The following is a 15117-nucleotide window of genomic DNA, read 5'->3' as shown; positions in this document are numbered from 1 at the left end:
GTTCCACAAATGACAAAAAGTTTGTGTTTTGGATCGTTAAAGTCAAACGTTCTGATCCTAGTCCAATTAAAATGAAGGAAACTTCCCGGAGCTGAAGTTGAAATATGTGTAATATTTCTGTGATTAACTGGGCTCTCTCTGTTTATGTTTGGAACGTGGAATGAAATCTGATGATGTTTCAGCTCATGTTTATGCAAAAACAGAGAATTCTGAAGGCGCCACAGACTTTTATACTCTGCTGTACCCCTGAGGCTGTTCATGAACTGCATGTGCACTTCATTTTCTCATCACATGGGTGTACTGTAAAAGCACGTGTGGTTCTGTGGCTCCATTTGTACGTCAGAAGCGTTGTTTTTCTGCCATGCTGTTCTCTCACCTGTGCATTATTTTCCCCACTGTGTGCATTAGGACTGTGAGGTGCTGGAGGCGGAGACGAAGCGTTTTGAGGACCTGGAGTTTCAGCAGCTTGAAAGGGAGAGTAGGCAAGACGAGGAGAAGGAGACCCATACGCAACAGCTTCTCAGGGAGATCGCAGACTACCAGCGCAGCAGTGTCACTCGCAAGGTAACGGCTCCCTTTTTGCGTTTTCAGCAGACAGACACAGCAGATTTGGAGTACAAGGCATTAAGTTTGTTGAACTCGTCCCACAGGAGCGGCTGTTAACTCTGAAGAAGCAGGCGGTGCAGATTACCCAGCAGGCTCAGCGAGAGAAGGAAAGCTTTTTGAGGGAGAGGAGCAACCTTGAATCGATGCAGCAAAGAGTACGAGGACATCCATGTTTGCATGTGTGGGAAATGAGCAAATTTCCCTTTGGCTTCGCTGAGGTTTTTAATCCCATTTTGTCCTCTGATAGGAGAAGGAAAGCCTCGCTTTGCTGGAAAGAAAATATGCTGACCTCACCGGCGGCCGAAGTTTCACTCTAAGAGAGGTAGGACTGATTGACAGCTTGCAGACTGGAGGTGAACAGTTCTTAAGCTGTTTTTAAGTGGGTGGAATCCTTGAGATGTAATCATTTGGATTTCCTTCTCTGTTTGCTAGGACACAACCTTTTTAGCTGATGTGTGTCAGTCCCTCCTTTCCTCTGTTTTTCTCAAGAAGGCTGAGGTACTTTTGTGCCGTTAGAGTCAGGTGTTTTCCTCGTGGTGCAGATCCCCCCCCCCATGCATTTTGTTCTGCTTGCCCCTTTTGGTTTGTGGTTGTAATTAGAAGAAGCGTTACAGTGAGTGGACACTGTCGCTGATTGTGAGCACAGCTTGCCCTCACACCCTGTGTGTTTACTGACTTGATCTCCGGTGTCTGTTGCCACGTGTATCTTAACAGTGTTTGTAAGGAACATCAAATTCCGCAGCATTCTAACCACTAATTTTCATGTTTGACATCTTAATATGGCTGACTCACATCGTTCTATGCCTCACCCGTTTCTCTCTCCCCTATTTCTCCTCATGATACCCTCCAGGGCTATGTCACAGTCAGTGAAATCAATGAGCTTTACTCACAGCTTGGGCAGAACCCTAAATCTGCCCCTGCCCCCTCTCTGGGCAAAGCCTCTCCCGAGACCCCTGACGACGACCCCCCCAAACCAACGGAGGATGAGGTGTGTGTCGAGGTTTTTTTTGGGTTTTCATGCGTTGTTTAGAACACACAGGCAGATGATGAGTATCTTCTTTCCCCCCCTAACTTCTTTTGCACTGTTTCCGTTTTCTGACCATTTCTCTTTCTTTTTTCGAAGCTCTGTCATTCCTCCTCACAAGCCGACTGTCACTGCTCCTCCTCTTCTTCTTCGTCCCATCTTAATTCTCGTCCCCTCCCTAAAACTCCCTCTGTGCACTGGCCAGAGATCATGGTGACATATCGAGACCCCTCCCCTCTTCCTGACTCTCCCCCACCCCCCCTTCCTGTCAAAAACCATCATCAGCGACACAGGCAGGTAATGTGCGTGTGGTTGTGTGTTTACATCAGCAGCTGTGTGTTTTTTTTCAGGGCAAACTCAAATGGGACGTTATAGTTTCGATTTATTTTGTTAAATCCCATTATGAATAACTGACAGACATTCACATGTCCTCGGTCTCTGTGTGTTTTATTAGCATTTCCGTTTGCTGGAGGAGAGGAAAAGGTCTGAGAGGGAAGGCGGGTCACATCTGAGTGATACTTTACCCAGGAAGAGAACCACCCCCACGCTGAACCCCCAGTTCACGTGCGCCACGCTCGGACGGAGCTTCCCAACCAAGGTACACCAACATGTACAGCAAAGGGTCTGCGGAGAAGGCATAAGTGAAAACCAGTGATGGGTTGATTTCACAGTCTTGTAAGTGAAATGCTTTCTCCCCCCCCCTGTGTAGCCCCATCAGCCTCTGGCACAGAGTACAAGTTGTGGCAGCATCCTTCCAAGAATTTTCCCCCTGTTCAACAAGGAAAGTGAATCTCGGCGTCTCCATAAAGGTAAACTCACACAAACGTACTCACGAACCGTTTATTGAAGGGAAGAGAGGAGACGCTACAGTTTTTCACACTTGCACTTGGGACGGTTCCGTATTATTAGGTCCGTATAATCTTTGAATGGAGCAGCCTCTGCTGTTCATAGCCATTGTTTGTTTTTTTCATGCTTTTTCTACCTGCCAATGTATTGTAATGCACTTGTTCATGGAGGTTGCAGATACATCCAAATACATGTGCCACTCATGTCTACATGAAAATAATCACCAGGGGTAGATATGGAGCCTCATCTCCAACACACACGTTATAATACACCTTATATGGAAACGGTGTCCATGTTAGAGGTTTGGTTTTGTGGGTGTTCACAAAGATGTGTTGTGGAAAATTGCACTGTAGCTCATTGGTTGGGACAAGATAATGCAGGAATGTGACAGGATTCTTTTGGCGCATACGCCTGTCACTGTTTAAAAAGATAGACTGAGATCTTCTATCTTAGAAATCCACCTCAGTTTCTACAGATTTTACACTTTTTTTTTCTGGGAAATGGAGTGTGTATCTGGTCCCTGGGTCCCTTTGGTTCCTTGATCTGGCTCATCTGATGGGTGGGTCTGCTTTATGGGTCTGATGGTATCAGTTTGTTGTGTGTGTGCCTCTTCCTGTACCCAGAGGCTGAGTTAGTCTCTCTTCAAAGTATCTGCTCAGTAAATTTGTCATCAGTCTGTGTTTTTCACTCTCCGGACATCTTTGAGCCGCTTCGGGATACTTTGAGGACATATATTTTAATACGAGAGCTTGTTTTATCACTAGCTTTTAGATTTTTTTTTGTTTTTGTGTGCTTGCTACTGTTTGGGAGCAAATTTGACCTAAAATAACAGTGATTTTTTTCCTGGGACTTGGGTGAAAACACGTGTCAAAGTGGCGGGCCATTGTGCTCAAAATTTAAAGCCATCTGGGCAAAGTGTCCCAGAGGGAGCGTCAGAGACAGGTACAACACATGGGTGCATGCATGGTGAAGGTGAAAAAGGGCTGTTTGTAACTTCTCTCACTGTCTGTGTAGGCCAGCAAGGCTCCCGGGCCGCCTCCCAGACTAACGTCTACCTCGATACCTTCGGCTACCGTGACAACCAGGCTTTCGACACGTTGAGTGTGGATAGCAGCGACTCCATTGAAACCAGCATATCTGCCTGCTCCCCCGACAATGTCTCCAGGTATGTGGCACCTGTTGTATAATGGCAGAAGTAACAAGGGCAAACTTTTGCCACATACTGTAACTCCTGGGACGCGGTATGTGGAGCTGGGGAAAAAACTAGACTAGTTTAGAGTCGGTTCATGTAAAAAGTGTGTGGAAAAGTTTCCCGCCTTTCATGTTCCCTCCTTGGGGAACACTGTGTGTTATATGAGCCAAGGTGGACGCTTGATTAGTGCTCTCGGGATCAGGTTACGGAAGACGGTCTGTATATATATGTGTGTGTGTGTGTGTGTGTGCATGTTAACAGTCGACCCCCCTCAGATTCAGATGAACTGAACGAACCAGCATGAGTGTGGAGGTACATCTGGGGGTTCAGCCCCCCATCTGTACTGAAACCATGTGTGCTTGCTCTCCTTCTCTCCTCTCCCCGGCTGTTAAATCGATCTTTTTCCTCCCCTCGTCTCAGACCTTTTTTAGCAGAATGATCTCTCTGAGTTGGGACTTTTTTTCATCCTGAGCTGGATTCTTGTTGGATTTCCTCCTGTTAACCTGCACCGGATTGGGAAGGTGTTACGATAGAGCAGGTTTTTTTTTTCCATCTCGCTGGTGATGTGTTTTGTTTTGGAAAAATTATGTTGGAGCAAGAAAAATGAAATTGTTCTCAAATGATCCGAAGAAATGAGAGACTGAATTTAACCCAGGATGGTACATAATGACTATGAGTGCAATTCCCTCTCATCGATTAAGGTAAGAAGATGAGGAGACTGGGTTTATGTGAGTGTGGAGCTTGAAGTGATTGTTCCACAAATTATTTTTTTATCTATGAAATGATTCGTAGTTTAAATGAAGTGCTTTTGTTCAGTCCTGTCGTTCCAGGTGCTTTGGGTGCTTTTCCCTTCGGAATAAGTACTGTTCATATTTCAAGTGAACAACCATGAACAAGCGCTGGCGGTGTGGTGTTGAGCTGTCCGCAGCAGAATGATTATTGAGAACTCTGAAGTTGATTTGACACCAAACTGGATTCAAAACGCTGCATATTAGAATAAAGAAAAGGGGAAGAAAAGAAAAAAAGACCAGTGAGCGGGAAAAATAATTTTTTATTTCCTCTCCAGGCTCCTGGTTTTTCTCATCTTTCAAACCCTCCCACCCAGTCGCTTTTTTTCTCTTTTCTGTTTCCACTTTTATCCCCCCCCCCCCATTCCTCTGATTTGTGTATACTTTAGCATAATGTGTACCATTCCTCTTTACAATGTTGTGACATCATCACACATCAGCACAGGGTATCCATTTCCCTCTGGCTCCAGATAAGAGAGAACTGTGTGTGTGTGTGTGTGTGTGTTCCTGTATTAGGTATATTATGGGGACATAGATTAGTTCATACAGTTTCTTTTGTCTTTTCTATTCTTGTGCCCCTTTTTAAAATGAATGTTCATCAAGATAATGTCATCAGAACTGATGTAAACACAGTTCTGTGTGTGTGCGTGTTGGCTTGAGGAGGGGTGAGCAGAATTAGAGAGCGGAGCGTGAATTGTGTTTAAAGCCTCACTCGGACAAATATGTATACAAACTCCTTCCCTTTGATGTCTGTCAAGAATGCACATCATGTGCAGACCATCTGCAGTCTGGGATACACAAAGCTAGACTCGAACGCTGCCCGACGCAGCAGCCCAGAGTCACAGAGACGGAGAGAGACGGGAGACGGTCCAATCCTAAAATTGCCGGCACATTCCGGGCTTCCTCTCCAAATGGATTTCCTCTGTGATTTGGCACACACACACACACAGATACACATATGCTTAGGCAGAGGATAATCAGGAGTATTCCCTGGGGAGCGTGGCGTTTGGGTTTGAATTCTTTTTTTAGCTCCAACTCTTCACATACGTGTTTCATGTGTGTATTCTGGAGCAGTTTAACACTGGATTACACCAATCCCAAAAGTGCTGCTCGTTGATTTAGTGCACCCACAGAAAGAGTAATGTGCAAAAAGGAAAAAAGAGAGAAAAACGCATGAAAAAGTTTGAATTGGTTCAGCTGCTGATGGAGCGGGTTTCACGGATTAACTTGGCAGATGCTCAACTTTATTACACAATCAACACATTAGTTGTTCAGCATCGTGCACTTTGACTTGGCTTTTGTTGACTGTTTTCTAAGCGGTGGGTGTGATGACTGTTCTGTGTTCCCGCAGTGCCAGCACATCAAATATGGCCAAGCTGGAGGAGATGGAGCGCCTGCTGAGAGAGGCGCAGGCCGAGAAGAGCCGCCTCATGGAATACAAGGTATTGCTCGTATTCAAGGCTTCCATATAAGGCCGAGTGTCTTTTTCTAGCAAAATGACAAGCCTTGATCTGCCTTGATGATAAATTCCCCAAACTCAGTATAACTGCAGGAAATACAGAGAAAGCAAACAAATCCTTGCGTGTTTACAATCGCTCGTATCGTTTTCTCAGGAGCAAGAAATGGAAATGCGAAAGCAGGCCCTGGAAGACGAGAGGAGAAGACGGGAGGATTTGGAGAAGAGGTTACAGGAAGAGACGAGCAGACGGCAGAAACTCATCGACCGCGAGGTGAAACTGCGGGAAAAACAAAGAGCACAGGTGAGCACGACGGGCTGATGTGCACCTGTCTGAGCTGTCATGTCATCTCATAAAGAATCTCCATCATAGCTTGTAGAATGTGTTGATGAAGCAGTGAATCAGGTAAATACAATGTTAATATCGATAGAAATGCAGAAGCTTTTGGTCGTAATACAGTGCATGATGCTAAGGAATCTGGACCAATCAGATATGTCTCCCTAACCGAGAAGTTCAGCAAAGTCAGAACATCACAACTCTATGTTAGTTTGGCAGCTAAAATATTCCCTTCATACTTTGTATTTTGGCTCCTCAGATGGGAAAAAGGTTGATTTTTGTAGACATCCCTTCAGGGATTGGACTAACTTTAGAGGAGTAACTTTATCCTTTTGACAGTAGATTCCATCTTGTTAGTATGTTTCATGCAAAATGTCCCTCTGTTGGTCTGTTTTTGGCCCTGCTGACATCGTGAGCTTCATCTGTCACCTTCAGTCCTTTTCTTTGGACCATCAACTGCTGTCACCTGAAGAAAGACTCTTACACTTTAATGTTTGCTAAATCCCATCCATCCGTGGGGTCTTTGAATGTTTCCACTCTGCTCCCTCCAGTCCCGGCCGCTAACTCGCTACCTGCCGGTGAGAAAAGACGACTTTGACCTGCGGGCTCACATCGAGTCGGCGGGCCACAGCACGGACACGTGCTTCCACTTGTCCATCTCCGAAAAAACCTGCCGGGGCTATCTGGTCAAGATGGGTGGCAAGATCAAAACCTGGAAGAAACGCTGGTTCGTCTTTGACCGCAACCGACGCACGCTTTCTTACTACGCAGGTAGGGCAGAAGACGCTTTCAAGCGCAGAAAGACACAACCGAGTCGACTCTTTCACGCATTTATCTCATTTTATGTCTTCTGCAGACAAGCACGAAGCCAAGCTAAAAGGAGTGATTTATTTCCAAGCCATAGAAGAAGTATATTACGATCATTTGAAGAATGCACACAAGGTTTGTGTTTACGTGTTGAAGCACGTGTTGCATTCAGAGACAATGCTTTGACTTATCTGTGACCTCCTCTTTTACACGACCCATCATTCCTCCTCTCCCTCTATTCTTCTTACATACTTCTTATTAGTTTTTTTCATTCTCCTCCTCAGAGTCCAAACCCCTCGCTAACCTTCAGCGTGAAGACTCACGACAGAGTCTACTACATGGTCGCTCCGTCCCCTGAGGCAATGAGGATCTGGATGGATGTGATAGTCACAGGTGCTGAAGGATACACCCAGTTCATGGTGTAGTGGCGAGGTGGGGGCGACCGCCTGTGGCAACATATTGGAGCGTGTCCATGTAGCGTTTATCTCTGGCAGGGCTTTGTCCCAGCAAGGCATCAATGCAGCGTTCGGACTCATATCAGGGGAAACTACACAGCTCCTCCACATATCCTTCGATGAAAAGCTGAGCTCTGATCAGCAACTTTTAGTGTCCGATGACCGCAACCCCTTCTCCTCCATTTTTCCTGGGTCCCAGGGTGAACAGTTGAAACAGAACTGAAAATGAGCGATGACACAACTTTCATCACACATGCTCTTTCCTTCTGGGGAACAATAGGGGAACTTCTTAAAGGAACAATTCTCAATGCCTTCTGGGTTAGTTAGGGATAGTACTTTTATCTCTCACGGTGAGACAGAGGTAGCTTTGGAACATCTAATGGGTGACTTTGGTGCGGAGCAATCACGTGACAGTGTGGACACACATAGGACAGTTATTCTTACATTTATCTGCAATCTTGTAGTTTAATCCAACAGCAGTAATTGAATGAAGGAGATCAGAGATCAGCGCTGCCTTAGAAATAAATTCAAGCGTGCCTTACACTTTTTGCTCAAGCATTAAGGATCTACAGTCATGTTAGAGATGTGTTAACCACACTTTTACCTTGAGCTCAGTGTGACCATGTCTCAGCAGCTCCTCTTTAGACAGCTTTTCACAGGAAACCTGTTTGAACTCAACACCACGTCCTGTTCTGACCGACACCTTCTGCACCAGCCACAGGGTTTTTTTTTTGGTTTTGCTTTGGGGGGGTTTTTCGTGCAAAATTTTCCCAATTTGAGTGTTTTGAACCAGAAAAACAAACGGTATGATAAATTAGGAAAGATCTGTCTCTAACTTCCTTTATTTTTTCCAGCACAGTTCACAGTTGTGTGTTATTACTGTGTTATTCTCAGGTCTAAGCCGTATCGTGCATCGTATTATTATGTTTCTATCTGCATGTTTGACATAGAAGTGCCTGTTCTGGGTGCGTGACCCAAGCTCACTGCTATGGACTGTGGGTTTCTAATGTAGCTCCAAGGTGCTAATGACACGCAATATTTCAAGACACACCCTCATGTTATACTCCTTAAACAGCAGTGTAATTAGACACTAGGATGGTCGGGTGTTTATTTCTTTAGTGACTGATTATTGTTGCTGTTTTAAATGTATTTCCACAGAAAAAACGTCTGGTTAGAATGCTTTTTTTTTTTTTCTTTCCTTCCGTCTGAAGCTACAAACACACGAGAGGCACAAAGTATTTGGTATTTGTACATTTTGGTTTAAAATTGTGCTTTTTGAGACTTTGTTCTTGTTTTTCTTTGAGACGCCCAATCTCAGTTAAGATCCATTATCAGCTGAAATATATACATTTGGGCCATTTTTATGGAAAAGAAATGGGCACCATCTCTACATGCAGACCAGATATCCTTTGAGAGCAACATTTGTTTGTATAATCGACGCCATGGACAAAGTTTTCTTTTTAAGATTCAAGCAGTCGAGCCTGTGGTACACTTCATTTGAAACGGACTGATTGTTGTGCTGCTTTTGTCCACTTATCCTCCATTGAACGGCATTTACTTGTATTACCCCCCCCCCCAAACAAATGTTTTGCTTTCAATCACTATTCCAGTATGATTACTAAAGCTGCTCTTTGTATGATACTGCAGTCTCTGTTTTGTCGTATGCGATGTCCTGTGTTATACGATAGCTCAGCTCACTGCTTAGTGCACGTCTCGTCTTGCATCTGGCATTTTTTTTCCGTTTCTTTTGTCATTTTGTCGACCAAAGTATTTGTTCAAGTGATTTGATTTCTGTGTTTTATTTTTGTTTTTTCTCTTTTAGTACAATAAGATCAAAATGACATATGTAGTCTCTTCTAGCACGGCATACCAAGCACATGCCCATCCAACTAATGGAGCTGTTACTCTGGAAGAGTAGATTTTTTCTTCATTTTTTCAAGTTTATCAGACTGTATTTATGCCACTATCGGTGCATGTATCTTAATTTTGTATTTTCATATAAGTAATAATAAATGATATATCTGACCTTTAATGCTGTCGGTGTCTTAAGGAGTCCGTTTCTGTGGGGATGCGTTGCCTGACAAAATGTGCCAGTTACCGCAGACCAGCTGAGGCTTTTGACAGCATCCGAACACTATGTGCCGGTTTTCATTTGCAGGAAATTGACATGCGAGAAAAGAAAAAGAAAAGCTGAAGTGTCTTGTGAATACCTCTATTAAACAAATAAGGACTGAAAGAATATGAAGTGGATATGTTTTCATGCCAAATGGACAGGCCACCTTTGGGAACACTGTGGCTGGCTTTATGTCTTCACTTATCGATGCGAAATATGGCTACAAGTATTACTTTTTACCCCCTCTATTGTTTCTTCCCTTTTGAAACAAGTCGTTTGAGTATGAGAGAGTAGCTAATTCACCTCCCTTTGCCCTACATCTCCCTTTTCCACTCGTGTAGGTTCCCCCTTTCTTTTGGAGATCAAGGAGAAGTGGTCATCCAGCCAACCAAATAGCACCAATGCCCCAAGGGCTGGACGACCACTGCTTCTTGATCTCCAAATGAAAAGAAGCACCGTATCCCAGCAAAATTGAAAAAGGAGGGGCCGAGCGCTCCAGCCAAGGGTGGGAGCTGGGATTAGGCTGACTCTGGTGACTTGAGTGCTTCGCGTTTCACTTGGAATATTTAAATGAGAAATATGGACTTCCACTGGCCAATTTAATTGCTGCTTCAAGATTACTTTTCTGTCCCAGAGAAACCAGATATCTTTGATATAATTAGGTTACGACCATGCGGTGTCTTGTTGAGACACAAAATGTTTTATGATTCGACATTGTATAAGAAACTCTATCACACACGTTAATATTAGACAAGGAGAGATCTGTTAAGTTTGATCAAATGATCTAAGTTAAGCCAAAAGAGAGAACCACACAGTAACCATACACTACATTTCTTTCTTCTTCTTTGCTAGAAATGGTACTCAATTTTCTTTTTCATTTATCTACATAGTTTTCCTCGCTGTAGTTATAGCCAGTTGTTTGTTTAATTGCATTTTCTTCTGCTTTATGTGTTGCTTCTTCTCTGATTTATTGTAACAAGTAATTTTGTGTTTTGTATTTATTTTTTAAAAAAGGTAATAAAGGCTATAACATTGAGCAGGTGTGTCGGCCTTATTTCGATATATTAAGCCATTACATATTTAATCAATGGCAGGTAAATTCACTATTGTTATCTCATGGATCCCTTTAGGTTTAATAACTTGCAGGTAGTGCACCCCCGTGTGGTGGCGATGGGTACTGTCAGATGTAGAACTTCAACAGCATGGCAGGGTCACTTGAATGGGACAGATACATTTCCAGGCAGCAATATCCTTCGATGCTTTGCGATTTTATGTAAGAAAAACGGTGATCTGAAAGAAAGGATTCATGGATAAAAATGGCTTTCTCGTACGCTTTGTTTTGTCTCGTTAGGAAGACTCTCCCCAGGGTTACCATAGTGTTGGCTGACTTTTGTCTGAGTTTTTGGGAGTTGTAGTTCAATAAAGTGGTGAGTGAGCGCGACAGCCGCTGACTGGCGAGCTCGGTGTCCCGTCTCCATTTATTTAACTATTTTAAACTGGTAAGGCGAACCGAGAGAACACGGTAACAGAAACACGGTAAATTTACTGGCTGGAGGGGGGTACGTGACAGCGACGACGTCACATCATAAAGCTAGCAATTATTGAGCCTGACTCAGGACAACAGACCTCTCATACGCAAATCACGTTACATACGTCATATGATCGCAGCGTCACAGCAACGACCGCACGCATGCCATTTTGATTGGTTTGTAAAATCCCCCATGATTCCTTTTGTGAGTGAAATCAGATAGATAAACCGTATAATTGGCAATATAGTGCTAGTGTGCACAACACACTCTGTATATATTACAGTTATAAATGTATTATGTCTGATACTGAAAGCAAGAGGAGGACAAGAAATATTGAAACCGACACTGAACACTATGAGAACAGGGAAAACAATATTAAGGGAACAACTCGCACGCGGAAATGTCTGGTCCGATGACAGTGGAGTTTCAGTCGATTGTTTCAGTCATAGAGAGGTTTTCCTCTCCCTGTTGGCCTTTGACCAGCCTTTTGTTTTATTAGTTAATTTATTGGCAATGCCTTTGTGCAGAAGGGCAAATCAGATTCTTATAAAACAATTCATTAGCAAAGTAAGTCTTCAATTGGACATTTGACATTACTATTACTACAGTAAACAAGTGACTTTTTGCAACCCAATAGCAGTGATGAAAAACTTTAATCCTTTCAGGGGACTGTGATGAACCTCTCATTTTTGGCAAATGATCTAGAGCACCGAATATGAGCTGTCAACAAAGACCTAAACACAAGAATGCAGTTTAATTTGGGCTCCGTGATAAACTGTGGCCTATATAGAGAGGGCTGTATACAATTAATCTTATGACTACTACATTACAGTAACTTGATTGCTCCAGATAACAATATTTTTTATATCTATGGTGCTTTATGAGCAAATACATGTACCCTATACTGCCACATAATTCATCTTATTTACTAATCAGCAGTTTAACAAAGTACACAGTTGCAGTTTAATCGCTCATTCCTCTGTGTTACATTTGTAAAAATGCGCTCCAGCGCTGGTTATCATATTATGATGTACTGTGATGGATGGGGTCCACTTTGGAGCCATGATTGCTGTCACGTTTTAGAACAGTTAGTTTCGTTATATGTTTTCATATGTTTTTATTCCATTTTACACCATTACTGGCAGTGTTTTCAAATGATCTTTATCAACACTATTTGACTTAAGATAAGGCTGCATTTGTAAATCGGCTAGCTGAGATGTTTTCATGTTACACTGAGGACATGCAGCTTGGCTTATCACGGTTGCATGACAAACCTGCAGAAGCAGCCGAGCAAATGTTTTGTTCCCCCATCCTAAATCTGTTGCTGTTGCAAGCTTTGTCATAGTTGTCAGAATTAGTGTTCCAACAGGAAGGAGGCTGAGGACAAGCTGATAATCTGAACTAAGTAAATGTTCATTTTTACAAGGGGGAACAACGCCAGCCATCTTACAATGTTCCTTTTTCTGTGTGATGGGAATTAAATCAGACTCTTGAGGGGGGGACAATTAAGTGAGGCTGGAAGAGCCAACACTTGTTTTTTGTGCATTCATTCTGACCTGATAAGGTGATAAGGAAGTGATTTCAACACTATCGAGACTTGTCAATAAGGAAAAGCTCATTAAAAACAATAAGTAGATCTTGAGGAAATAATTTAGGTTCCAGAAATTCCACCACAGTGCAGAAGCAAAACAAGTTACCAGCTGGAGCCAGAATGCATGACAGTATGAGCAATATAGGAGGAGTCAAAGGGCCAGTCTCAACTTTTCACTCTTTACCCGCTTAACGCACATGAATTCAAGGAATTAACTGCCATAAAGGGCAAAATGAAAGAATAATTATAAAAAAAAACAGTTTGAGGAATAAAAAGAATATAGAAAAGTGACAGAAGAAAACTGTGAAAAAAAATGATTACCACAAAATGTGAAAATGTGGGGTGGAAAAAAATAATGATTATCAAAGCACTGTTATGATGTAAAGCATTCAGGCAGGTATTTGAAGTAGAGCAACACAGAGCACCTGTGTCACAGTGTAACTCGGACTTACAGTTTCAGTGCATGTCATATTATTTATACCCAAAGACCGGAGAAGGAAAAAAATGTCTTTGTATCAGACTACGCAGGCTAACTTCTTCTTATTTCTTGATGCGCCAGATGGCCTTGTGGAGTGCGCAAAACAGAATGAACAATGACATACAGAAATGTCTGATTGGAAACATCTTATGCCAGGGGAAAAAAAAAAAGACCAAGTTTCACAAGAACTAAAGAAATATTTTACTGGAACATCTTGTGCATCTAATACCTGGAAAAGAAGATTGAGTCTTACAAGTGATTTAAACACGATGAGACACAAGCATAAGGCAAAATAAAATTTTCCATTACAAACTATTTCAATATATATATATATATTAGAATTAAAAACTAGATACATTTTCTTAATATATGTTCACTCCTAGTTCAGTGATTCAGTTGTATGTTCATAATTTACTCCTTTGGAAGCATAATATGTGTATATGTATATGTATATGTGTGTGTGTGTGTGTGTGTGTGTGTGTGTGTGTGTGTGTGTGTGGTTACATGCTCTGTTTTCTGAGCAGCTACAGACCCAGCTACCATCAACCAGTCAGCCTCTCGCTTCTCTGTAGAAACCTGCTGATCCCGTCCCTGTTACTGTGGCAAAGTCTACTATTCACAACAGAAACAAGAGTTTAAACATTGAGCAATTTGATTATGGGAGGTTCTATCATCCGAGACACCGCAGCGCCGCGGGGAATGAGACTTAACAAGATCTCGACTGACAGGAATATTTAGACTTGGCAGATTTCTGCCCTGCTGCTGTTACGCATCTCATCAAAACTTCTGGTTCGGTCCCGTCTCAAACTGACCAACTGAAGAAGCAATGAAGCAGAGGCACTGTTGGGTGTCAGAGGCTGGAAGCTTTTTGTTGTGCTCCTTTAGAGACACGTGGGGCATTGAGCAGAGGTCAGTCTGAGTAGCTCTGTGTCACTCCCACTTTCAGAGAAGATGATGATGACCAATTTTGGGGTTCAGCTGACGATGAAGAAGCAAAGAAGCCGAGTCGCTGTGTTTTTTGACAGATGTCTCAGACAGAGAAAGATATAGAAGGTTATGAAGTGTAAAAAACAATGTGTGTGTTCTATTTGTGTGTATTTTTATAAAAGAAATAAAGGAAAGTTGAGGATTAAAAATGCGTTAACCAAATTAACACCTCAAACGGTCCTTCTTGCTGTAGAAACAAGACTTTTTTAAAGGTTCCAGAATAACTGCTTAAGTCATACTGTCAGTGAATCAGGACTTTGTTTTTCTGTTGTGCATCTCTTTCATTCCCTTGCATCGTTCAGCTTGAGGAGGCTTGACCCATCCCCATTCTGGAAAATTCATTTTACATACATTGCATCCCTCCCAGCAACTGCAGCGTTACAAAGGGTGACTGTAATCATGAAAATGCAGTAGGATTGTTTAAATGCAATGTCTCAGTTGACGCTGACAGTTGACTTCCTGGTTTTCTGGCCTTCGTTTAGTATCCCAAGTGGGGCCCAAGGACCAGCCCTGATGCACCTCATCTGGGCTTCACGCGTGTGTGTTGGCTGGGACATTATGTTGCACTTTGGTATTGAATAATGCTACATTTGTCAACACTAACCTGTATGAGAAAAGCGCCATCATTTCTATGCCTGACATAGCCACACAAAACAATGCCTCTGTTTAGAACTGCAGAGATTCGGGCCCGACAAAGATGACGCTGCAAATCAGCACATAATGACGCAGGCCAAACCCCATCTCTGGGCAGCTTTCATACATCTGTTTCTCCTTCATTATCGAATACATGATCAGCCATTAGCCCTCCAGTTGTGTATATGAGTGGAATGTACAGCATGGCTAACAGCTCGACGTGGGACATGAGACTGAAGCAGGCACAAAACAACCACAAACAACACAAATACAAT

The 15117-nt window shown here is 42.8% G+C and overlaps 1 protein-coding gene across 4 annotated transcripts in view; it reads left to right on the top strand.

Annotated features, from left to right (window-relative positions):
- The window catches only part of phldb2b (pleckstrin homology-like domain, family B, member 2b), a 35877-nt gene extending 26794 nt beyond the window's left edge, over nucleotides 1–9083 (top strand). For 2 of the 4 annotated variants that reach the window (XM_072378772.1, XM_072378775.1), the window contains 14 exons: nucleotides 409–564; nucleotides 651–761; nucleotides 854–928; nucleotides 1039–1104; nucleotides 1457–1594; nucleotides 1730–1927; nucleotides 2085–2228; nucleotides 2340–2439; nucleotides 3491–3641; nucleotides 5808–5898; nucleotides 6070–6216; nucleotides 6801–7020; nucleotides 7106–7191; nucleotides 7341–9083. In XM_072378772.1, coding sequence (XP_072234873.1) covers nucleotides 409–564; nucleotides 651–761; nucleotides 854–928; nucleotides 1039–1104; nucleotides 1457–1594; nucleotides 1730–1927; nucleotides 2085–2228; nucleotides 2340–2439; nucleotides 3491–3641; nucleotides 5808–5898; nucleotides 6070–6216; nucleotides 6801–7020; nucleotides 7106–7191; nucleotides 7341–7481 — 1824 coding nt within the window. In that variant the 3' untranslated portion in view covers nucleotides 7482–9083. The remainder of the gene's footprint in view (nucleotides 1–408; nucleotides 565–650; nucleotides 762–853; nucleotides 929–1038; nucleotides 1105–1456; nucleotides 1595–1729; nucleotides 1928–2084; nucleotides 2229–2339; nucleotides 2440–3490; nucleotides 3642–5807; nucleotides 5899–6069; nucleotides 6217–6800; nucleotides 7021–7105; nucleotides 7192–7340) is intronic. The other 2 variants (XM_072378773.1, XM_072378774.1) reach the window with 2 other exon arrangements.
- The last annotated feature ends 6034 nt before the right edge of the window (nucleotides 9084–15117 follow it).

This window comes from Leuresthes tenuis, unplaced genomic scaffold (assembly GCF_036924035.1).
Source record: "Leuresthes tenuis unplaced genomic scaffold, fLeuTen1.0.hap1 SCAF_24, whole genome shotgun sequence".
NCBI lineage: Eukaryota > Metazoa > Chordata > Actinopteri > Atheriniformes > Atherinopsidae > Leuresthes > Leuresthes tenuis.
This window is presented reverse-complemented; position numbering and strand designations above follow the sequence as displayed.